This window comes from Eleginops maclovinus, chromosome 12, assembly GCF_036324505.1.
Source record: "Eleginops maclovinus isolate JMC-PN-2008 ecotype Puerto Natales chromosome 12, JC_Emac_rtc_rv5, whole genome shotgun sequence".
NCBI lineage: Eukaryota > Metazoa > Chordata > Actinopteri > Perciformes > Eleginopidae > Eleginops > Eleginops maclovinus.
This window is the reverse complement of record NC_086360.1, coordinates 6,263,726-6,289,082: the sequence shown is the minus strand read 5'-3', so window position 1 is coordinate 6,289,082 and position 25,357 is coordinate 6,263,726. Positions and strand designations below refer to the sequence as shown.

The following is a 25,357-nucleotide window of genomic DNA, read 5'->3' as shown; positions in this document are numbered from 1 at the left end:
ATACAAAATAAGGTAAGTGTATTCCATTACAGTTACATAAAAAAAGACATAATCAAGTGACAGGTCACATATCTAAAAAGGTGGGAATTACTAGCTGGATGTCAACGTTACAAAAAAAAAGTCAAAAGAGCACATAGTTTGTAAAATGATTACTGTATTTTCCGGACTACAAGGCGCACCTGAATATTAGCCGCACAAGCTAAAATTAGGGGGAAATCCTGTTTTGTTCATACATTAGCCGCACCGGACTATAAGCCGCAGGGTTCAAAGCTTGTGCAAAAAGTAGCGGCTTATAGTCCGGAAATTACGGTAGATTTCATTTCTTCTCTGTGAACTATTAATACTTGAAGTGTGAATCTATACATTTTTCAGGCTTAATATCTTGGTTTCTTCTCTTCTCAGGTCACATCATTCTATTGTCTTACATAATGTTGTGTTTCCCTCCAGTACTCACAGTATGTCTGCAGCAGCTCCTCCTTGGTGGAGACGGTGAGCGAGCGGTCCTTTGTGGACAGAACCACCGCCAGACACACGTAGTGCTGCTCTGAGGACGTGGCCCGGCGCACCACGGTCAGCAGGCGCACCGGGTGGGCCTGAGGAGCGGCGCTGAAACGCTCCACGCAGAACCAGGTGGAGTAGCTGAGGCCTGACGGAGGAGGAAACAAGCGCTCCCCTGCAGGTGAAAGAAAGAAAGGTGGAGGAGAAGAGGTTATTGGAAGTTCTGATTTCATCACTATGTAACACTTGCGCTTCTATTGGCTAGCGCTCCATCACATTGTACGTGAAGCAGTTGATCAATCACCACAGAACTAGCCAATCAGAGCAGACTGAGCTCTGGTTCAGAGGGTGAAAAGAGGTGCTGCAGCACAGGCAGTAGGCTTTTTGAACATTAAAGTATGGAGACATGTCCCAGTAGAGACACAAAATACAAATATGAACCTGAAAGTGAGCAGAATAGGGCCCTTTTAAATGTTTAGAACACCGTTGTAGGCAGAGAAATCTTTAACTCAATATTGCGGTTACTGCATTGAAAGATTGCAATTATTTTGCAATTATATTGCAATATTTGTGCAGCCCTTATTTAGAAATGTTTGAAATTGGCAAGGCAACCTCAGCATGATTATAGAATACATTCTACGCTTCTTGACCATTTTTTCCCCCTACATCAAACTAAGTCACACTGTGTCTGCCAAAACTGGACTGAATTAAAATTGGCACACAGCCATCAACCAGCCTTTTTAAATTAGGCCTTATTGGAGGACAAACCCAACATAACGTCTGACTTGTGAAGCAAGACTGTGAACTTGGTTCAAAGGGAATATGTTTTATCTTTTATGTGCATCAGTCGATTGTTGTGGAGCTATGAGAGAAGGAGAAAACTGTGGCTCTTTTTGATGAATGAGCTTCTATGGGATGTCATCCAATGATATGGGTCAGAAGGAGTGGGCTAGAGAAAGGAAGAAGGGGATTGAGACAAATGAGGCAAGAAAAGAGAGAGGGGTAAGAAAACAGTAAAGGAGGAACAGAGCATGGCGTGGGGAAAAAGAGACAAAGAAAGCATGGAGGGGTGGAGACAGAGGTGAGAGAGGAAAATGACGGAGGAAAGCAGGATGTGAGTGACGGGAAGAAATGAGAGAGGGAAAGAGAGAGGTCTATAAATAGTGACTGGCTGGAGAACACAGGAGGAGGAGAGAGTGGGGGGGTGAGTGCAGAGGGAGCGAATGAATAGGTAAACAGACGGAGCAAATGATAGTAATGTATGAGTGCGGGAGCAGGGGGGTCGATTAATAGAGAGGAGGAGGAGGGGAGAGAAGGGGAGGTGAAAGAGGACAGTTGAGGAAATGACAAGGGAAGGGAAGAGGAGGAATTAGAGATGGATAAGAAAAGAAGGGAAGAGAAAGGAGGAAAAGAGGAGAAGGGAGGAGAGGAAAAGGAAGAAGAGGGAGGAGAAGAGGAGGGGGGAAGAAGGAGAGGTGAGAGAGGACAGTTGAGGAAATTACACGAGAAGGGTGGAGTAGGAGATGGAGGAGAAAAGGGAAGGGAGAGTAGGAAAAGAGGAGAAGGGAAGAGAGGGAAATGAAGTAGGAGGGAGGAGAAGGGGGGAATGAAGAAGAGGTGAGAGAGGACAGTTGAGGAAATGAGACGAGAAGGGAGGAGGAGGGGGAGAAGAAGATTGATGAGAGAAAAAAGGAAGGGAGAGGAGGAAAAGAGGAGAAGGGGAGAGGAAAAGGAAGTAGGGGGTAGGAGAAGAGGAGGAGGGGAAAGAAGGAGAGGTGAGAGAGGACAGTTGAGGAAACAAGACGAGAAGGGAGGAGGAGGAGGAGGAGGAGGAGGAGGAGGAGGAGGAGGAGGAGGAGGAGAGAAGAAGGGAAGTGAGAGGAGGAAAAGAGGAGGGATGAGAGGAAAAGGAAGTAGGAGGGAAGAGAAGAGGAGGAGGGGAAAGAAGAAGAGTTGAGAGGACAGTTGAAGAAGGGAAGAGAGAGGAGGAAAAGAGGAGAAGGGGAGAGCAGAAGGGAGGAGGGAAAAGAGGAAACATTGTTATAAATGTCCAGAAATTGTCACCATGAATGTTACTAAGTTCTTTAAATTGTTCTTCCTGATTTGTTTTGTTTTTTTAGCCAGGGATGGTTACCTAACTGTCTTTATTTTTTTTCTATAAAGGGTGCTTTTCTTCTCTATATTTAATAAGTTAGATTACTCGTTTTTTTTTGTTTTTTTTTAGATATGCCATTTTTTGCTGTAACACCATACATTTCTAATAAAGGGATCTGATTCTGATAAGGAGATTAAAGGAAGGGAGAAAAGTGGAGAGCAGATATGAGGAGGCAGAAAGGAGGAAGAGGAGGGAGGGAGGGGGGGAGTCTAGCTGTGCTTCATAAATACTAAATGAGGCTACAGACTAGGAAAGCTACCGTAACGTCACAGATTAATTTTAGCCTCAGGTCTGCGGCTGGGTTGTTTGGGTTTGAAAAGGTGCTGCTGTTTTTCTTTCGCTTGCACAGATGATGACAACTACAAAAAGAACATCAGAACATATACGATATTTGTGGGGGAGATGGAAAAATCCTGAGAGGTTCAAAACAACACAGAGCCACTAGAAGAAGAAAGGAACAAAAAGAACGCAGGAATAAAACAAAAGGGAGACACTGCAGATGCAACACACTGATGAGTGTGTGTGGTTACAATACTGAAAAAGGGGTGAGATGCGGATGTGAGTGTTCAAAAAAAGGGGAGATCTTTCATGTGTTTGATTTTTGGCTTTTAGTGATAGGGTTAAACACTGAATCTGGCGAGTACAGAAATGTCTTTGTGACCCCATCATTCTTTGTTGAATTAAGAAAAGCTTTTGAATAAAATGAAATCCAGATGAAATATGTAAACAATCAAAGACATAGTCAATTATTCATACTAACGACAAATTCTTCTGTCAGTTCCCTGTTACGTATGATTGTAAAATAAGACTGCATGGATGTGTTTTGATTCATAAGCACTTTAAGTCAGGATCAAATAATTTGAGAAACAATTGGAGGAAAATGTATTTGCCACACAAAACACGCTTAGGGGGCAACAGTTCGTTTTTCATTCCCTCTGAACTTTTAATGTCTGCAGCAAAAATCATCCAAAATATATTTAATTTCTACCCTGGTATCTGCTTTATATATATTTGAAGATAGTGTTCACGAAACAACATTGCTAGTTTAATTTAAAAGTGTTTTCACTCACAGACCAACTTTTAGTAATACGATGTACTCCAGGGGTTTGAATAGGATCTGAGGTTAATCATGGGTTTCTCCTAAGGTACCTCTTATACAAGAGGTATTCACAGTTGTGAGACCTGATTGGACGCAAGTTCTACTCGTCAGACCACAGTCTAATCGTGCAAGTAGTCAACCGCTTCTTATCAGATTGGATGGTTGTGTACTTGCACCTGATAAGTGCGTTCACACTAAGAAGAATGGTAAATAAGCACTATGAACCCAGATGTTGACTCACAACGGTCAAAAAGATGAGTGTGTAATGCTGCACACTTCTCACCCTCAACGATCGTCATCTTGGCTACTCAACAGAAATTGTGTGACTGACGGTTGGTTGAGCTGGTGAACACACCACCAATACAAATAAAATGTGGGTTTTTTTCACTGCTGAATGAATGTACCACTTTACTGGTGTTGGAAAGAAGCCATTGTTAATTTGATTGGTTAATTGGGCAGTTTGTATTGATTTTCTACTCTGAACAATAATGTTGCAAGCTGGCTACTTTAGCTAGCTAAACATACCACTTTACTATTGTTGAAAAGAAGAGAAGAACAATAAACCCTTAATGGTCCCAAAGAGGGGAAATTTACATTCTGCATTTGACCCATCTTAGTGTCAGGAGCAGTGGGCTGCCATATGTACAGCGCCCGGGGAGCAGTGTAAGGGACGGTGCCTTGCTCAGGAACACTTCGGTAGGACTTGGTCTTTCGGGACCGGTGACCTTCCAGTTTCCAAGTCCCTATCGACTTTGCCACCACCGCCAACAGAAAAGAAGCCATTGTTCATTTTATTGGGTAATTGGGTAGTCTGAAATGATTCTACCCTGAACGATAACAATGCTAGAGAGCTAGCTAACAGCGGCATTGGGCACTACCATGGATGTATAAAGAGAACTGGATTGGGCCCTGTTCCTTCCCATAAACAATGAAAATCAGAGCAACTGTAGATTTAAAGAGTACCCGGATCATCAGCATCTTGGGCCAATAGAGCATGTGCACTGGAGTTTTCCTTAAGCCCCGCCTCCGATCTGCGCATCTCTGCTCGGTCAAATGAATGGAGAGGGAAATAAACTCTGGATTCAGCTTTTAGCGCATTCCATACATTTTAGAAATGAATGATTCAAATGGACTATAAAGGTGTTTGTACTTGGTAGCTTATTTAGCTAAAAAATCGACAGGCTCATTTAGAGAGGTCTCTTTCCCAATCCAAGCCAATGGGAACGTTGGGCCCAAATGACGTCACAGAATAGAACAGAAGTGAAGTAAGAAAATGTTATTCAACGGCTGGGATTTTTCACTTCCTGTCAGGGCACAGCAGCAGTTCGACAGTTCAGGAAAAACTAGCCATCTAAAAACAGACAGTACGCAGATGTGGAGATGACACAGCAAAAATGTCTCTGAAGTTCAAAAGGCTAGGTGTGTAAACATTGTACCAGATTAACCCAATGCAACAGAAAGGAAATGTTGAGGGTCTTTACCTGTACCCATGCCGCTCAGCACTGCTCCGTCGCTGACACCTGAGGCATTGGTGTTGTTGGTGGGGGCGTTGTGGGGCGCTAGGCTGGGCAGAAACAGGCACCTGCGAGGGGACAACAGAGGGTCGGATTAATGACTTTTATCCGGTGAAACATCTTTTAACAAGTATACAAAATAAGACGTCAGCTTACAAGTGTTGTAAAAGAGATTTACTGCTGCGGTCTGGCCCCATCGCTGAGATAAACTATAACAAAGACCAGTCTGAGGTTACAAAGAGTGGTGTGCTAATTCCAGCGCTGGAGAGAGGAGCTTTGTATTATAATATGGAAATCTCAACTGGCTTATGCCCAAGGATTTATTATGCATGATAGAGGTAGGCTGAAAGCATACAGGCAGGATTTTCAAAAGGAATCTGCCAGGCTTCCTTGTAGGTGCTGCTATTGAATATAATGTGAAAAAGAAACAGGATGATGACTGCATAAGACATCCAAAAGAAATTGTTTAAAGTCACCAGGAGGCATCTTGCTAAAATGATGTTTTTGTTCGATGAAGTTCTTCCAGGGTTTCTAAAGTGGACAAAGACGGACAACGGTTCCACAAAATGACAGAGAATTTGACTTGTAATTCGTGTTGTGCTTCGCTGACTCACTGCTTCCCTGTGAAGGTGCTACTTTGTTCCCTCTCTAATCATCCTGAAGCAGCACTGAAGACACTGCTGCTCTGGGAAATGAGCATGGGGATTAGCTTCTTTTTTTTTCTCCTATTGTTGAGAGACAAAATAAATACCTCAAAATGTATGAAAGTAAGGTGGTGAGTTCAACCAAGCCTTACCACACTGCAGGATGGCCTTGATGACAGACGTGACAACAGAATCACCAGAACTAGATATATACCAGAATATCAAATAACAAATGATATACAGTTTTGTTTCATAATTCCACTACGAGATCCCCCAATAATGATATTACTTTTTGAATATACACAAAAAAATATGTCTGCAAAAACCAATTACTACTATAACGGGGGAGAAAAAAAACAAGGCTTGGGTTTTTCGTATGCTGTTCTCATGGGAGAAGATCTCTATGGAAGACGAGCATATGAAAGTGACCGTTACATTTCTGTCTGAAGTTTGTGCATAGCTTACAAGAGCCAACCTTTGGTAGAAGGTTATGTAACCAACTTACAAAAATGTAATTTGCTAAAAGGAAAAAAAAAAGGGACATGTAGGGTGAAAGCAGTTTCACTAACTAGGTATGTTGTATTATTATACCTTATCAATGCAAATGAAATCAACAGAGCTGAAGAATATCAGGCAAGTGTTAAAAAATGGTACCAGAGAGCAATTCAACTGAAACATGAAATAGCTTAATATGAACAAAAGAGTCCATAAACAGCCCACAAGGCCAAAGGAAGCCAAACTGCAGCAATTATTGAATACAAATCATACAGAATTAGCGCTATACAGGGTCAACCTGTAGCTCAAACACAATACCTGCTTCTGCCAAAAACTCTGACATAATGCACACAACAAAGAGCACACGTTAGGGATCCGGATCATCATTTCAATGTTCTTTTTTCACTAATGACCCCGACATGATCCCACTTATCACACGGCTACCTACTTCTACATACACAATATTGATTGAAAATAACAATATTGAACTCAACATGATCATATTGCCTTTGCTAATAACTCTGGATTCATTATGAATCCAGAGTTGTGAACTCTCCACAAATACAAAAATGAATATTCAAACAGAATTCCATGTTGTTTTGTGATGGAAAAAAATGAATATTTGCTGATGTTAAATCTGCCGGACATCTTTCCGTGGATTGATATGACTGCACACAGTAGTCCCTTGATCGTCTTTAGCAGTGGTCTTTTAACCTTAGCAGCACTCTGTAAGCGAGAATGAACAATCTCTGAAATGTCACAATTGACCGATCATAATCGAGTATTTAAATAAGCTGTGTACTAATATCATGCCAACAGAGTTAAGTACAAAAGTTGGCGAATAATACAAAATGACCAAAATGCCAAAAATGTGTCAGTATCTCTCTCAATACTTCCAGACTGCTTCACCCTTTATGTGGCATCTGGACCAAACCAATTAGCCTGTAACTAAATACATTTCATCACTAGACTCAAAGCGATCAAAAGCTGGGCATTAGAAATATTAATGTTATCTTATGTTATTATTATGTTTTTTGGGGAAACAAAAATGGAGCTCTACCGCGCAGAGTAATAATTGTTGGTATGATCAATTCATTCTTTTGCCTTTGATGGGATTTGTTGAGAATAAGAAAGAAAAACAATGTCTTCAAGCTGTCTTTAATCAATAGAATGAGCAATCATAGAATGAATGACGTATAATAAAGGATGAATTATGAATTCAATTATTTTTATCCAGAGTTTAAGTAATTCAATCATAAATATATAAATATAATTCATTTTGTAGTAACAGCCCTAGATATAATACATTTTTACAAGTTTTTTTGTCTTTCTTTTTTCCCCCACCTGGACAGAAAGGTCTAAGGTCAGGGTTTACTAGAGGAGCGTCCCTGAAGCTGGCAGGGATTCAATGATGCGTTCAAGGACACTTATCAAGGACAAACACTATGCTCCTCTGTTTGTCAAACTACCAAGAATTACATGCTGCTGCTCCATAGTAACTACGTGTATGCTGTCTTTGTTTCCTAATAGTCATCACCTTGAGAAAAAAAAACACTCAAGGGAGTTCACTAGCGTTGCTATGCTGATTTTTTTTTTAAAATCCAGGCGGAATGAGATGCAGTCGCCCCCATAAAACGGAGTCTTTTCGTCTCCACCCTAACTGGATGGGGGACGCCATTGTGAGATGGCTGACTGGCTGAGTGTGCCTTGGTGTGTTGGAGTGTGTGTAAGCATGTTGTGCATGACGGAGAGTGGATATGTGTATGTGTGTGAGAGGAGAGAGTGCCTGTGTGTGATTCCTAATAGCAGCAAGGGCATCAATATTTCATGGTGACAGATGGGAGAGGAAGGAGGGGTATGGGCTGTGTGTGTGTGTGTGTGTGTGTGTGTGTGTGTGTGTGTGTGTGTGTGTGTGTGTGTGTGTGTGTGTGTGTGTGTGTGTGTGTGTGTGTGTGTGTGTGTGTGTGTCCTCTGTTGATGCTGAGGTAAAGTGGGCCAGTGCCTGGTTGCCAGTGTGCTGCTGCTCTGCTGTTTTTAGGAGAAACTCCATGTTCTACTCTGCGACGGGTCAGTTGGGTTCTTGTGGGTAAAAAAAGCCAAAGAAACAAGAAATCTGAGGACTTAATGACCAGGAAATATGGTGACCGGTTGTGTGAGGAGATTCTAGCTATAGTAAGTCAACGTCAACTGATCTTGCCATTTGGTGTTGAGGATTTGAAGCAGATACTAATTCAAAATGCAGGTAGGTAGATTTGTCTCCAAATTATTACTGTGGACATATTTTGCTCATTTAAAGGTTCATCATTTTATTTTGTGCTTCTAATATTAAATTTCAGATGCTTCAATAGCCAATAGCTGCAGCACCTCTTCTCACCCTCTGTCGGAAACCAGAGCCAAGCTTGCTCTGATTGGTTAGCTGGCCAGCTCTGTTGTGATTGTGATCTAACCACTAATAGCTGTCCTGTCCCTTCGCCTATCACGTACAATGTGTTGAAGCAGTAGCCAATAGAAACGCAAGTATTACATAGTGATGTCACTATGTTACGGAAGTAAACAAAGGAGTCTAATGGAGGCGTTTCAGGCAGGAGAGAAACTCCCTCTGGAGGGAACACACAGATTTTAGACTTCGAAGACCATTTACATGCACAAAACCCTATATACCACACAGGAGAGGGGAAATCCCAACAAGCATATTAGCACCCCTTTAAGTCTTGTAAAACTGATGCATTCACAGATTTGGGTTTGTGTGTATATTTATATTTAGCAATAGGAGATTACATTTCTTTTAATACTCAAGATCCTTAAACTTTGATCATACATCCCCAAAAGGTTGTTATTGCAGATTTATTTCTAACCTACAAAATAAAGATTGGGCATAATAACCAACTGCGACTGAAAGAACACTCACTCCAGTCTGAGATGAGCTTAGCAATCTTTATCTACTGATGAAGACTGAGAAAGATGTGTCCAAGAAAAAACTAGTAAATGGAGTTGAGGTAAAATTACTACTTTAAATGATTTGATTTATTTGGCATAATGTGACGTGAAAACAACAGAAATTCCAAGATGCGGTAGGCTTTTATTGACACTCTACGGGCGTAAGCCTATCATTAAGTTAGGTACACTCCTAACAATGTTCCTACAGCTTCAGGCCAGTTAAAAGTACGAGCTGTAAAGACTTTTTTCATGGTATCAGAATGAACATTTAGACAAATTTCACCGCAGTAATTCAAGTGACATTTAGTAATTAAAAAAAATCAATGTGGATATACCGCTCTGGAAAAAAATTAAGAGACCGCTTCAAATTTGTCTTCATCTCTACATGTATGGCAGACATTCCAGTGTCTGTTGAATTCCAACACAGAGAAAAATTGTCAGAAGTTTATAGAATACACATTTGGAAGACATACCTATAAATAATAAAACTTTATATATATTTATATATATATACTTTATATATTATACAAATAATAAAAAAGAAAATGATAATGCTGAAGTGGTCTCTTATTTTTTATTTTAGGGAACATTTAACAGTGTAACGTAAGAAAATATATTTTTTAATTAAAACTCAATATAATATCGGAATAATATTTTTTTAATTAAAAATAAAAATACTAAATCCATATTTATCCCAATCAAATTGCTGCTATCTAATAATTAATTCTTGCCATGTAATAACAGGGAACAACCTTTGGCATTTTGCTGCCAAACTGACAGAAAACCTCCACAACGACCTTCAGCAAGGCGTCTCCTTTTCCTTAAACATGGTTCCTTCTGAATTTTAATAAAAAAAACTATCATAGTTGTAACAGTTGTTGTCTGTGTGTGCATGTGTCATGTGTGTTGCTAAAGGTGTGTGGGCAAATTGCCAAGGTCACATCCCACACCGCCTTCATTTCCACTGACTCCAACATTCACCGTGCCGCTAACACACACACAGAGCAGGGAGCAGGTCAAGCCTGAAAGTGGCAGTGTGCAAAGCGAGGGGTGTCGTATGAAATAAAAGGCGGAAAATGAGCCTGTCTGTATGCGCGCCGTGGCTCCACAACTGGAGGCAAATAACAGCCTCCTGTTGAGACAGTCACAGGTTCTGCGGTGAGGAGGTGAATAAACGATAGATAAAGCTTGTTAAATTGCAGGGAAAAACATGTGGCACCCTGGGGTGTGCGTCAGCTGGGAGGATCCATAAGGAGAAAGAAGAGAATGAAGATGACCAACATCACAAAAGCATATGAGGAAGATAGGCTATTCCTAGAGTTACCTAAGCTTCTCAGATTTACAAAGGGTTTTTAGCCTCTTTTAAGTCATTGTTTCTCTTTCCTGGCACACAAACTGTCTCATTAGCATTGTTTCGACCAGCAAAAGGCAGCTGTCATGACAAGCTGGTGAAGAAAGTCGGCCATAAAGCAGCTAACGGGCAAAAAGACTCTTCCCCTGGACAAACAAAAGGCTAAAAAGGGTTCAAAAACAAATGATCGTTATTGGAGACTGATGGTCACACTTAACGTTCAAGTTCACTTACCCGAAGCCCTCCAGCGAGGTGTCAAACTCCACGAATGCAGGCGTGACAGCCGATCCGTGTAGACGTATGTCATGGGGCGTTGTCATGGACACCAGGCACTTGACTCGGGTCAGTGGTACGGTGCTGCCCTCGGCGGAGCGAACCAGGCTGCGGCTGATGCGATACTGGCCGTTGTCCTCCGCCGGCGTGGCGAAGACACTGTCTGGACCGAAGCCCTCCATGGACATGGTCATACTGTCTGTGGAGTCGGAGAGCTGGATTTAATATTGATCCTCAGTACCACACCATTTTTAAAACTGCACAGCTTTCAAGTTTTATTCACGTATGCTTTAGATACTTTTTCAGACTAAGTGTTATAAACTTTGTACAATCACTTTCGTTCTAGGTAGACTATTTTAACCCGTACCAAGAATATGGATTTCTTATTTAAAAGCTAGTCCATCTGACAAAGACCCATTTAATCAACACTGCCACACGATAGCAATGGCAGCTAACAGAGCATGCTGACAAACATAGCGCTGTGTGTTCTAACGGTGGCGCTTTGTAAAGGGCATTAATTAGTCGGGACTTAATATCTATTCTCAGCTGGAAGGAAACACAATAAGCAATTAGGACATGCTGAGGAAGCCCCACAATTACAAACATTAGCTGCTGGTAACAGAAAACAAGCCATTTGCTGGTTAGATGAAAGAGTGGAAAGCCAATCTGTGTTTAAACAGGGAGTTAATGCATCAGTTGGATGTTTATCAAAGAGTAAGAATCCTACTATGGCTTCCTACATGTAGCTGTTTCTTTAAAAATGAGTACAGCTCTTTTCAGAAAACCTACCTTGAGTACTTTTAACATGTGTTTCATTGAGGTTTTTCATTGCCATATGTACATTCTAGCTACTGTGCACATGACATTAATTCTTGAATCTTGGATCTCTAATCATCTGTGATACATCATGATTAATCATGATTTTAGATTACCGGATTTTCCCTATATTTATGGGGGAGTTAAAACCTGAATACCTGTGGTGTTGTCATAAAAGAAAGGTATGACAGACTGGTAAGAGAATTAAGAGTGTTTTTTACTTTATTACAACATGATTTCTTAATTATTGGCATTAAGTACGACAATTTTCCGACACTTAACTAAAGCATTGACAACCCTGCTGTCACAAAGAGCCACTGTGAGTCCCCTCTGTATAATGTGTGGCACTCAGGGCATATCATTACTACTGCTATCATACTGCCATCACTATCTGTTCTGTTCCTACAGCGGGGAACTTCTCCGCTGTCTCTCACTCCTGGGCAACTTCAAAAACTGCCGTATGGTTCAGCTCTCCTCTTTTTTTTTAACCACACCCAAAGCAAATGAGTGTAGTTTGTCATGGGTATGTGTCGTTACACCAGGGTAGTGATGCCTCTTTGTTCCAATTCCTAAGCTTTCTTTCTCATTTTACTGTCTGGAATTATGGGAGGAAGTCCGGGTGATACATTGTGATACAGTTGAATTTGCAGGTTAAATCGCGAGCGTTGACATTGTGAGCCCTATGTAAACTGTTTGTTTATCTTCAATGCAGAGGGTTTACCATTTCTAACATTTTGATCTTTCTACAGGCTCTGAACTCGGTGGAGGAATTTAATGCTGGGTAAAATAAGGTCTACTTGAGAGTGGTCATGGTAAAGATGAGCTTTTCCACTGACTTTGTAATCAAGTAAAGCTTGAGAGAGCAAAGAAAAATAGCAGAATTGGTACAGGATTGATGGCCATTTTCCAAACGTTTAGCACAGAATTAAAGTTTCTCCCAGGAGGAAGCTGCTGCCATGGCTCTGGCAGATGGGAATGGCTCCCAAATGACATAAACATGCTTTAAGACTGCTATGGAGCAAATGTTTCAATTCTCAGCTATTTGAGCTGTCATTTTTGCCCTTTTTGTGTACATCATTTACACAGCTTTTTATTTAAAATGTATTAAAGGCAGATTTTGAAGTTTGACATCTTTTTACAGTTATAACAAATACATATTTAAATAAAAACTTTCCACAATACTAAATACTTATGATATTATTTACAAAAAAAAATTATAGAACACTTGAAATCTTCCTTGAAGCAGAAACTGCACTCCAAACAGATCTGATAAATGACACCAGGCATTGTATTTCTTCCGAATCCCCTAGCATAGTGACTGTCATGTGATCAGAAGCAGGATGAATCTGTTACGGTCTTACTTCTCATCTCGGCGTCGTAGCTGAGAGAGCTTGGTTTGTGAACCCGGTACTGCTTCAGCAGCTTCTTGTCCCAGGCGCCGCAGTTCAGAGGGTTCCCAAGGCGCAAGAACTCCCTGTGAGGGGAAGGAGACCCAGATGTTAGGATTAAAAACACATCAACAAAGGATAGAAAAAAACCCCACAAAGAATCAAAAGGCAATATGATGAAACTGTTACTGACTTTTTTCTTGTTTCAGAACCAACTTTTGAATAGACTGAATTAAACATATTTAAATAGGTCCTATAATGCTAATCTGTGCCTGTACTGGGACATGTCTCCATGCTTTAATGTTCGAAAAGCTCTTTGTTCTTCTCATACCGCCTGTGCTGCAGCACCTCTTTTCACCCTCTGTCTGAAACCAGATCCCAGTCTGCTCTGATTGGTTAGCTAGCCAGCTCTGGTGTGATTGGTCAACTGCTAAGAGATGTTCCTCTCCTTAGCAAATCACGTACTATGTGTCGGAGCGTTAAATATTAGAAGCGTGATAGTTACGTTGTGATGTCAATGTGTTACTGAAGTAAATAAAGGGCGCAATCAAGGCATTTGAGATGGGGGGGGTGACTTTGGGATTTTAGCCTAAGCAAACCATTTACATGCACACAAACCTATATATAAAAAAGGCTTTACAGGGCCTCTTTAAATAAAAAATAAATATTTTTTAAAAGCACTTATTTGCTGCAAATTCAATATCCATGTACATTAAAATCCTCTAACTTGCTATAAAAAACAAAGCGCATGTTCAACCCAGGCATCACACCCAGCTTGACAAAGCTCACTGTTAAACTGCATGTGCAAAGTATACAACTTTGGTTATTTAATGTCTGAACACACTGCTGCTTTTGTGGCGAAATAATTTCCCAAATTGGGATAAATAAAGTATATATCTATCCATCTATCTATCTACTGAATTGTTTTTATTTATCACTATAATATGAGCGTTTTACAATAGTTTTTTTAATTAAAGTTTAAGGCTGTTAATGCTGGGGAAAAAAGCACTCTGTATCCAATAGTATGCATTATGATGGATCAGCAGTTAATACGCAGATGGACTTTTACTTGTTAACAGTTGTGGTGAACAGCCTGCTTTGGTTCTATTCAAAGTCAATGATGATGTTGACTGGCATGTCAGCGACAAGGAGTTGCAGTGAGTGAGCGACACCAGACAGCTTCAGAACAGAACCAGACTAACAGGAAGACTATGGAGCTAAGCTAGGAACCAGGGGAAAAAACAAGGAGGAGAGAGGAAGGGCAAAGTGACTGACAGCACAAGAGTGAGAGAGACTGACAGAGAGGGAGCAGAGGAGAGGAGGGAGGCAGACAGATTGACAGCTACAGATATGTTTACCTCCAGCACAATGACAGGGGGAGCGGGGGATTTACATATAAAAAGAGGCAACCATGTGCATGTCAATTAGCTTCGCCCCCCATTCCTCAACTCCAAACTCCAGCTCACTTAACCAGTCAAGCGGGAAATGAGTCGCTCTTTTTATTCTGCATACATAGCCCTCTTTCACTCACTGAAACCTGTCAAAGAAAATTAAGCTTCCAAAAATCACAGAGGTTAGCTTGTCACCATGAATACGCTACATGCTAACTTGCTAGCAAGTTAGCAGGGTTTTTTCACAATTTGCTTGTGCACATGGAATTTTTGGTTCATCTCTCCCTTCACAAATTACCTGTCATCTCCTTCTGTGAGCCATTAAATTAAAGCATAAAACACCCAAGAAAATAATGATGACAGGCTTACATTAAACATGACATAACTAACATTAGCAAGGTAAAAAGCTACATTTTGCAAGGTCATGCTAACGTTCATTTCAATAAGCCTTAGTCTGTTAGCATACTAACAATAGCATTGAGCTTACAGTACTCCGTTATAGAGGCTCTTGTTTTATTGTAAATAAATGAAGTTGTGTTTAGATGAGGTGTTACAAAATTGCACTGTTGTAGTATACTATAGTATTGAGGTGAAAATGTGAACAATATCTTTTCCAGTTCATTTGGAAAGCTGACATATTGAATATTTTGAATCCTATACTGCTTTGAATCCCCAAAAACATTTTAGAAAATGTGCTCATAGCCCTCCACAGGATGTGAACAGCTGAAATGTCTTAAAATGATGGCTGTATAAGTGACACAACCTAGATATATATGTAGCAACATAGTATTTCTCAAGGTAATACTATCAGGCCAAACGTTTGATGTTTTTCCTCACTTTTGACCAAAATGTTGCTTTCTAGTGTACATCCTAAACATGTAAATGTAAGTTGTCCAGTACTTCTGTGGCTTGAGTTTCAATCTTTCAGAGTAAGTGGCATCACAAAACAGTAAGAGGCCCTACTATGCTGATTTTCAGGTTCAAATATGTGCCTCTACTGTGACATGTCTCCATGCTTTAATGCTCAAAAAGCTTTTTATTTGTCTCATACTGCCTGTGCTACAGCAGCTCTTTTCACCCTCTGTCTGAAACCAGAGCCCAGTCTGCTCTGATTGGTTAGCTGGCTTGATCTACTGTCAACAATGATTCGGAGCCAATCCTGAGTTGTCCCTATAACCCTAAGAGGCACTATTGTGGTTTTCCAATTCCTGTGGTGTGTTAGATAGTTTTTAGTGCATGTAATAATCTGCTAAAATCGCAAAGTTCCTTCCAGAAGGAGGATCTTTCCCACACACTCCCTCAATCCCCGAAGCATCTCCATTGGATTCATTTGTTTACTCCTGCAACATACTGACAATGTTATGTAACACTTGTGGTTCTATTGGCTGGCGCTCCCACACATTGTACGTACTAATCTTAACGGGAAGGATATCTCTAAGAGGTGGCAATCAGAGTTTATGGGTGAAGTAGCCCGCATAAGAGAGGTTCAAATATCAGTACCTGAGTGCCATCGGCTGCAGGGCCTGTGACGCCAGTCTCTCAAACATCCTCTGAAGTGGGGGGTGCAGGGGATGGTCCTCGTCGCCCAGGGCCTGGCTGCAGCGCTGCAGCAGCCGCTGGTGGAGGCTCGCCTCACACAGAACCTGCTGGTTCCTCTCAGTGTTAACCAGGAGCTGCAGGATGTTGGCCACCGCCAGCTGCAAGTCCAGGGCATGCTAGGAGGCAGAGACAAAGTTGAATTTACTATTATGTAACACCCTTTATAACCCTAAACCTTTAACTTTAATTATCAAAATCTTTAATATGACATTTTATTTGAAATCTCTAATACACGGCACAAAGTGTTTTAATATGTATGAATCACTCTATCCAAACAAACAAAATAATGATTGTTATCATTATTAAAATAAGTGTCATTTATATAGCACAAAATAAATGTCAAACAAGCATATTAACAAACAAACGAAATTGAAAAATGTCCCACAATATTCGATAAAATGTTAAATTGTTAAGAGGGTATATTTCTTGATTATTCCTGATTAAAGTCTTCTGGAGGCGGTGCTGCTGTACTGTCTTTTTTTAAATTATCGACAATTTGTATTATTATTTATTTCTTTTTCGTTATGATTACAACTATTTATTTATTATTATTTAATTTAGTCTGTTTTTTCTTTGTGTATAGTTTTAGTTGCTCTGATGTTTCGTTTTTTTTTTGCTTTGTATTGTCTCTTTTGTTTCCTACTTTTGATACACGCTGTGATGTAACAACTGTATGCTTTTGCTAAACTCGTAAACAGTTAAAAACTAAAAGATGCAATGAAATAAACACTCAGTAGAACAGAAATCAATAAGAGCTGAGAGTGTTATGACTTGGTTCCCTGCCCTGCACGTGACCCCTTCACCCCATTCAACAGGAAGTGCATGTTAGCACATTTCCTTCTTGTGTTTCCTCACCTCCGGCTGGCTGTCTGAGCAGACGGAGGGCAGCAGGTCCAGGATGGCCAGCACGGCGCCCGGGTGGATGACCACCATGTCGGACGAGGAGGAAGAGGAAGCGGGGTGGGAGGCGTTGGCAAGGTGGAGCTTCAGGTCTGTGAGGGCTTTGACAGGAGCGGGAGGGCCCGACGTACCGTAGTAACCTTGTCTGGGGCGGCAAAGGGAGGGAGAAAGGCAAGTTAAGTTCCAGTTGAAGCCAAATATTAACAATTAAACATGTCCACCAGGGAAAAGATTAAATGTTCCGCTTAGTGTTTATATCTTTAGCAAGAAGAAGCAACAATAACATACTTTTGTAATTTAGTTTGACATGGGGTACCTGCTGATCTCCTGTTTATATAGCTACGACAATAAATTAATGCAGCAATTTCTCCTAATTTGAGTTCGATTTGAGGTCAGATGTTTAATCTTTCCACAAGCGTTTACTCTCACGGCCTAGACCATTATTTGGAGGCTTTAAAAGGGCCCTTTTATGCTCATTTTCAGGTTTAATTTTTGCATTTTGTGCCTCTACTGTGACTTGTGTCCATGCTTTAATGTTCAAAAAAGTCTTTATTTTTCTCATCCTGAGCAACTCTTTTCACCCTCTGTCTGAAGCGAGAGCCTGCTCTAATTGGTTAGCTGGTCAGCTCGGTTGTGATTTGTCAACGACCTACAGATGTCCCGCCCCTTAGCCTATCATGTAAAATGGTTTGGAGCGTTATCCAATTGAGGCGTGAGTGTTACATTATGGAAATGGCTCACAAGAGACAGTGTCCCTGTCAACAAATGTGTTCAATAGCTCAGTGGAAACATTCTTATAAGGAGAACAGGAACCATTCAAAGCTGAATCCATGTACACATTGCTTTTACCGCTTTTACTACAACTTTGTTTTACATGAGTCAGCGGTCCTCACCCTAAAGTGATCGAGGTGTCAGTCGACCGCGGTTTGAGCTAAAGCACAGAGGCTTCCTTGTGTGTTTTAAAGAGCCTGCAGCCTGCAGTCGGGCAATTAAACAGGGAGCCTGGGATGCTGCGATGCAAAATTACAAGAGTGGCAAATCCCCCCTAAGGAGAGCTGCAGAAGGCTAGAGTCAGCGATAAGTGCTGGAAGGTTTGGATTTGGGGCAGGAAACTAACTCTCTGGTTTGTTGGCTGGCTGCCTCTTTCATTGTTTGTTTTTCAGTATAGGTGGACTTTTATTTGTATTTGTTTTACTTATCATGATCGACTTGGAATAGAGTTCCCAATGACTATAGTATTAACTTTTTTTCCAGCGATGTATGTTGTTTTGTTTCTGTGAATAGTTGATGTTGACAAAGTTAGGCCCCAGGATCATTTAGCCATCTTAAAGGTAACCAGTTGTCAAATCCTTTGTGCAGTTCCAATTGTGTGAGTTTCAGTGCTGCACTCTTGTTTATTTGTGGAAAAAAACAAAAGAGGAGAAAATGCTGACTTGTGATGGTTGTGGCTACATTGAAGCTCCAGCAGTGATTCAACATGCAGGTAAAGGCTTGCACAAGCAGATAAAGGAGAGACGGGCAGTGGATCGAAATGTGGTTTTCGCACTTATTGTTTTTCACCGTAATGCATAATTGGTTCTAATTTTATTTGGGGGGGGTATACAAATTGTAGATTTTTTTTGGGACCATTTTGTATGAATTCAGTTTTTTCCAGCAACCAGTGCCTTTAATGTAGAGAAAGAATTGAAAACGTTGTCTATGCACACGAGTCTTCTTTTTGTTTTGCATAGGGAAAGTTTTGACTATGACATACACAGTACATATTTAAAACCTGCGTAGATTTTATATGAATGGTGAAACTTTGAGAAATTGCTACATTTTGCAAATTCCTTTGACAAAAAAACATAGTATTTTTCCTACTTAAAAAGTTTTTCCAGAGGGGATTATTATTTAAATCAACAAAAATGTGTTTTGTTTATTGTAAGCTACTGAACAGACATTGTAAAATATTGAAATGAGATTTCAAATTGAGCTAAGATTTACAATTGTGTGTTTGTATAGTTTGTTAAAGAAGAAATTAATTCCACGAAGAAGTGAATTACACAAACAAAGACAAGGACTTTATCATCTGTCATTGTCACTTTAGTCCACCTCATGAATATGCATCCTTGGAGCAGATCCAGACAGACAGAAGGAGAGACTCCTGAGAGGAGACATCCAGTTCACCTTGACCGTTATGATAGCTCACTAAGGCAAAGTACACCGAAAACATCTCCACAGTTTTACCTTTTGTTCATTAAATTCAAACAGCAATAGAGTCTGGGTTAAAGTGTGGGGGGGCTAAAAGAAAAGTGGATAGAAGGAGAGTAAGGAGGAATATGATGCTACTATAGACTGAGTAATTTGGTTGATTCTCTACACACGTTTCCAAGGTTTTAAATGGAGAGGTGAGGCAGACATTCACATTTAATATATTCAAAACATACTGAATTTGACATTTTTATGTTCATAGCAAAATTATTAATTGTATAAATCAATTAGTAGATCCACCCAAAAAATAAAAGCATTCATTTTGATAATTTATCAGCAACAATGGCCAGCATCATATGGGTTAGCAGTCAACAATTTTTTTTATATTATAGGCGGAGACCGGTGATTGTTCCGCCAATCATTTTCTGAATTAAACAATACATAAAAAAATAAGAATTGGGGCTGATATATAGCTCGTTGGTATAGCTTGATCCCCAAGCGGAGGATCTAGGACCTTTTGCCGCATGACATCCCCCATTCCCCCGTTTCAATTCTTTCTCTACAATAAATACATTTTATTCCCAAAAGGTAAACAAAAAACACATTCGAATTCATAAAAAATCCTATCACACATAATACGACTGGAAAGCAGAGCTGTATCCATCAAAATGTTTTTCAATTTATTTCAATTTGACCATGTGATTAATTATTGGTGTGTTTCTTAAGCTGATGGGGAGGTTGTGTGTTTAACCACATTAGTTTGGTCAGCTATTAGATTGACAGAAGAGTTCATGATCATTTTGGCCACAATGGTTGCTTTAAGTGCTGCAATGAAGGTGAGGAAGATGAACGAGGAAGGGAAGAGAGTAAAGAAAGTGGCAGAGCGCAGTAGCTACCTCTTCCTGGCGAGTGCTGGCGTGCCCCACGGCGAGGGCAGCGAGGTCTCATGAGTCAGGCAGGGAGGCACCTGCTCCGCACGACTGCATGGCACACACACAGTCACACACACACACACACACACACACACACACACACACACACACACACACACACACACACACACACACACACACACACACACACACACACACACACACACACACACACACACACACACACACACACACACACACACACAAGGCCGAGGATGAGCAGCCAGACAGCACCAGAGGTTAGAGGAAGAAAAAAGAGACGGAGAGAAAAAGAAAGAAGGAAAGAAGCTGTTAGTGGAAAGCTGGAAGGAGAAACAGGATCAGAGCTGGAGCACATGCATGACGCCAGCTAGAGCTACACACGTGCTGGGAGCGTAGTGGAGACACAATAGAGTGATGCAGGAATGAGTCCTCAAACCCGGGAATGAGTTAGCATTTTAACACTTCCAGTTCCCTTTTCTCAAAGTCCTCGGTGGTACATTTTTGGTTATTTCCCTTAATTCAAATATGTGGTTCAGAAATAAAATAATTCAAGGTCCAAAACTTCTATGTTTCTTATAAACGGCGTCTACTAAAAAGAGGGTCTGCAGTATTTTTTCGGCAACCCACGTCAACTTTATGTATTCTAGATTCAGTAAACTAAAATCTTGTAATAATCAGTCAACTATTGCCAGAGTATAACCTAGAGCGATGCAGGAATGAGTCCTTAAACCTGGGAATGAGTTAGCATTTTAGCGCTTTCCATTCCCTCGTCTTCTAGCCAACTTTTTCAAATCTGTGGGTAACACAAGCTGAAGAGATTTTCACAATTTGTTTAACGACATAATGTCACTTAACACCTCACTAGTGAATGTCCAAAGCTCATATAAACATTGGTCGTTAACAAGTGAATAATAGGGACTACTAAACATCATCAGGTAAAACATGACTCTGCCTTTAGCATTAGATTTTAACCTCTGGCGATTACATTCAAGCTTAAAGAATTCTAATAGTGGTGTTTATATTTGGAGATTATCCTGCTGAACATGTGTTTGCCACAGATCTTATTTTCTGCAACATTACAAAATCCAATGGAAAAATGGGGGAGCCCTTCCACCTCACATCGGGGTCAGCAACAAAAATACATCTTCACTGATGTGTTCTATGACTGAGGACTTTAAAGGGTTACTTTTGTACTTTTCAACCTGGATTTTAAATACATTTTTGTCGGACACAAGAACATGGGAAAATAGGGTCTTAGTTGGGAAAAAAAGTGACCTTTAAAACTTGAATACAGATGGTAGGTGTTAAAACTATAGATTTTAATACTTTCTGCGAATACAACAGAAATTGCATTTATTGTGACCTCCAGGTGGTGCACACAAGCAAAGAGCAGACATGTGGGAAGACGATTCTAAACGATGATTCTGATAAAGGCTAAACAAATACGTAGTTCTACTTTGTCAATAATCGTGTGAGATTTTAGCCTTTGTAAACCATCTACATGCACACAAACCTATATAAACACACCACAGGAAAGGGAAAACCCCTAAAAAACATATTAGGGCCCCTTTAATAAGACAACGCCATTTCATCAATATAGGTTATCAATGGGGTAAGTTTCATTGACGTATTTATTTCTGTAAGTTATTACCACATTCAACTGTAGTGTGTCTCCTTTAAAGTCTTCGGCTGCCACAGTTCAGCCATGTGTGTCTCAGATGAAGACTGAGTGTGAGCTGTGAAGCATGACCGGACTGAGATCAACACCGCTGTGGACCTGCTGCTATACTCTCACTAAACTGGTCTAAAAATACTGAGTCAACTTGGAAGCTGAACCTTGGAGTACAATCCACATCTTTGTTAGACTTTCCTGTTTGGTGCTATATTTTAAATACATTTTAGCATTAATATTCACTGTAGCTTTAGAGTAATGGCAATTTGAAAAGCAGTGACTGACCTTGTCTCACAAATAATCGAAAGCAATAACTGAATTTGAAATATTTTTTCCCCAAACAATGATCTCATAGACGCAGACCTGGAAAACAGCCAATTGCCTTTCTCTCTAGATTTGGGGTGTCTGTTTGGGTTGACGGTCCCCTTAGACTCAATACAGTTGATTCTGAATTTTGACATTTACAAAGTGTTCATTGAGGGTTCTTTTAGGATTTAAAAGAGATACACAAAGAGCCTTCAAGAGAAAACATAAAGGTTTTACCAAGAACGTTAGGAAGATTGTTGAAAAGTGTGAGGTTCTTCATCAGAAATGTTTCAGGGGAACATGTGGTTGCAATCTGCTGAACTCCACACAAAGACTCCTCCTTTTATTTTATATAATGGACTAACAGACCACTAACGCAATGAAAAAGAAAAAAATGTACCTTAGCAACCATTGTTGTTTAGTATATAGCTTGTGTTGACACCTACGCATCATCCTTATTTATTTAATAGCTCAATGGTCTGACCAGAGGCTGATTTATAGCGCTATATATATCCCTGACAGGCTCGTTGGAAACCCATGATACCTGCTGGGTATTACACACTATATTAGAAACATAGTATGTTGTACTATTCACAGAACAGAATTTCACTCTACACAAACATAAGTCACTATTAGAATCTGTTGACCCTCTTACCTGTCAAAAGAGTCGGTGGCCATCTTGTACAGGTAAATGAAGAGCTTGCTGCAGTGTTTGAGTGTGGGACAGACGCTGTCCCCCGCACAGCCTCCGGGCGCCGCCTCGTCCTCCAGCAGCCTCTGGAAAGGCTGAGCGTTGGAGGGGAACACGCTTGTGGGACCCAGCTTCTTAGTGTCCGAGAAGCAGCCCAGCAGCCTATCGGCAAGGAGACAAAACAACATTAAACACTACTTAAATTCTGACTTTCATTGGACTTTTCAATGGGATAAACACCAAATACTGTAAGGCATACTACCGTCGTTTTGAGGTTTTTTTTTGCATGATCCTGCCTTCAGAGTAATATTTGACAACCTATTTTCAAAGTCATCATTGTTATACTAAATAGAGTGGAGGAGAGCGGATGTATTTTCCTAGGCTTTTTGTTGTTGATGAAAGGTTCAATAGTTAGGTCATAAATTAATTGTGTTTTTAATGCAAAACAATTCCAATTCTTTGTGCTCCTTTATGGCAGGGTTGTACAGTTTTGTGATTGGCCACTTCAGCATGACAACAGGTGACATCGCTCCAAAAGATAATTTCAGTCGCTGCATTTGTATGGCATATCAATCCTAATGTCCCTGCCGTTCTCATATACTGGCTTACACCTATTATCTATTATCGATCTACTAATTTTTTGGGCAAACAGTGCCTTTAATATAGTAAAGATGAGAAGTAGGGAGACAGAGGGGAAGACGCGCGGCAAAGGGACTCAGGCCAGATTCGAACCTGGGTCCACCGCATGGGGATCAAACCCCAGTATATGGCCGCCTGCAGCCCACTGAGCTATAGGACGGCCTGTTCCCTTTGCTTTTAATTGAACTATTCATATTTAACACTGCACTGTACATTTTATTCATGTACTTTATAACTTATTAACTTTATTACACTTGTTTTATGTTTATTTTATTCTCTTTGCTTTTTAATGACTGTTTTTAAACGCAATTTTAGAATGTGATTCTGTTGCACTATTTCTTAATGCTCTTCATATTTTTTCCTTTTTGTTAAGCGCTTTGAATTGCCTTTTGTTAAATGGTGCTATATAAATAAATTCCCATCGTCCCCCACTTTTAAATATATAAAAAAATAAGCTAAACTTGGATATAAAATAATGTTTTAAAAAAACACTTTTAAGTATTAAGTAAAAGTGTTTCAAAAAATGTCATCAGCAAAAATGTTTCTGGTGTATTTGTTATGGTTTATATAATCTTACAGAAAGTGATATTAAAGTGAAGTGTATGGCTTAGTCCCTGTAAAATGAAACCTTTGATATGTAGAATTGACTGATGAAACACAATCATTTCAGGGTCAAGAACAAATATGATCCTTGTATCTAGTTCTGGGGGGATCGTCTCACCTCACAGCATCGGCCAGCTTCTCGTACTGGATCTCCGTGCGGAAGAAGTGTGAGTTGGCGGGCTCGTAGCGCATGGCAGCCGTGAGCGTGCTGACGACGGTGTGCAGGAGCTCGAAAACTTGGTTCTGGTTGACGCGCTCCCAGCCATGGCGCGGCGGCTGGCACAGGGAGCGTTCCATCGCCACCAGCAGAGAGGTGACATAGACGAAACCGCCCACCTTGCGGAACACCGTCCGGGTGCGGTGGCTCTCTCGTAATACAGCCAACAACGCCTGAAGAAGAGAAGACGAGATTAGCTATTCATCCAATCAGCTCAAATTCTTTAACCTCAGAATTAAAGTTAGGTTTTCATACAGAAATCTAAGGTACCTTATTCTAAATGTGTCACTCAATTGTTCGCTCCTATGCTCACTTTTCATGTCATCTCGTTTTTTGTTCGCCTCATTCAGTCATATCTCTGTTCATCAACTTCTGCGGTGAGAGATATTTATGAGACCCTTTGGGGGTTTCTTTCTCTCACTGCACTCGATGGGGTTTATTTCTACATTTTTTCAAAGTTTTACATTAGCAAGAAACCCCAACTGAAACATCAAACTGTAACCTAGATTTGAGTTTTGGGAACCTAAAAACAGCCTGAGGGAATAGAATGACGGTGACAGGCAGAGTTAAAAGTGGAGGAAACGCACAGACTTAAAAAGTGGAAAGTAATACTTCAGTTAAGAATATGACAAAAACATGGACGTACAGTCCAAAACGTTCTCATTAGGGTAACTTTAGTGATGTTACTGCGTGACTAGCTGGGTATGTATTCAGAAAGCCAGATTTAAAAGAGGAACTCGCTTCATTATAAACACCACAGTAGTGACAGCGCTTCTTTTAGTGGTACCTTCAAACACTTTGGAAGTCATGCTGCATCTTCTTAGCTCTCTATTTGGGCTGAGGATGTTCAAGATATTTACAGTGGCCCTATCATGCTCATTTTCAGGTCCATACTTGTAATTTGTGCCTCTTCTGTAACATGTTTACATGCTTTAATATCCAAAAACTGCTTTATCTCTCTTATTCTGCCTGTGCTGCAGCACCTCTTTTCACCCTCTGTCTGAAACCAGAGCACAGTCTGCTCTGATTGGTGGCTGTTGGGATTGGTCTACTGCTAAATTGTGA

At 40.5% G+C, this 25,357-nt stretch overlaps 1 protein-coding gene across 1 annotated transcript in view; it reads right to left on the bottom strand.

Annotated features, from left to right (window-relative positions):
* Positions 1–25,213, bottom strand: part of wdfy3 (WD repeat and FYVE domain containing 3) — a 74,355-nt gene extending 49,142 nt beyond the window's left edge. Inside the window, exons 1-10 of the mRNA XM_063896776.1 lie at positions 25,187–25,213; positions 24,194–24,489; positions 22,798–22,995; positions 20,147–20,230; positions 17,016–17,205; positions 16,062–16,276; positions 13,144–13,256; positions 10,928–11,165; positions 5,234–5,334; positions 455–673 (exon numbers count right to left, since the gene is read on the bottom strand). Of these exons, the coding sequence (XP_063752846.1) occupies positions 455–673; positions 5,234–5,334; positions 10,928–11,165; positions 13,144–13,256; positions 16,062–16,276; positions 17,016–17,205; positions 20,147–20,230; positions 22,798–22,995; positions 24,194–24,489; positions 25,187–25,213 (1,681 nt within the window). The remainder of the gene's footprint in view (positions 1–454; positions 674–5,233; positions 5,335–10,927; positions 11,166–13,143; positions 13,257–16,061; positions 16,277–17,015; positions 17,206–20,146; positions 20,231–22,797; positions 22,996–24,193; positions 24,490–25,186) is intronic.
* Between the last annotated feature and the right edge of the window lie 144 nt (positions 25,214–25,357).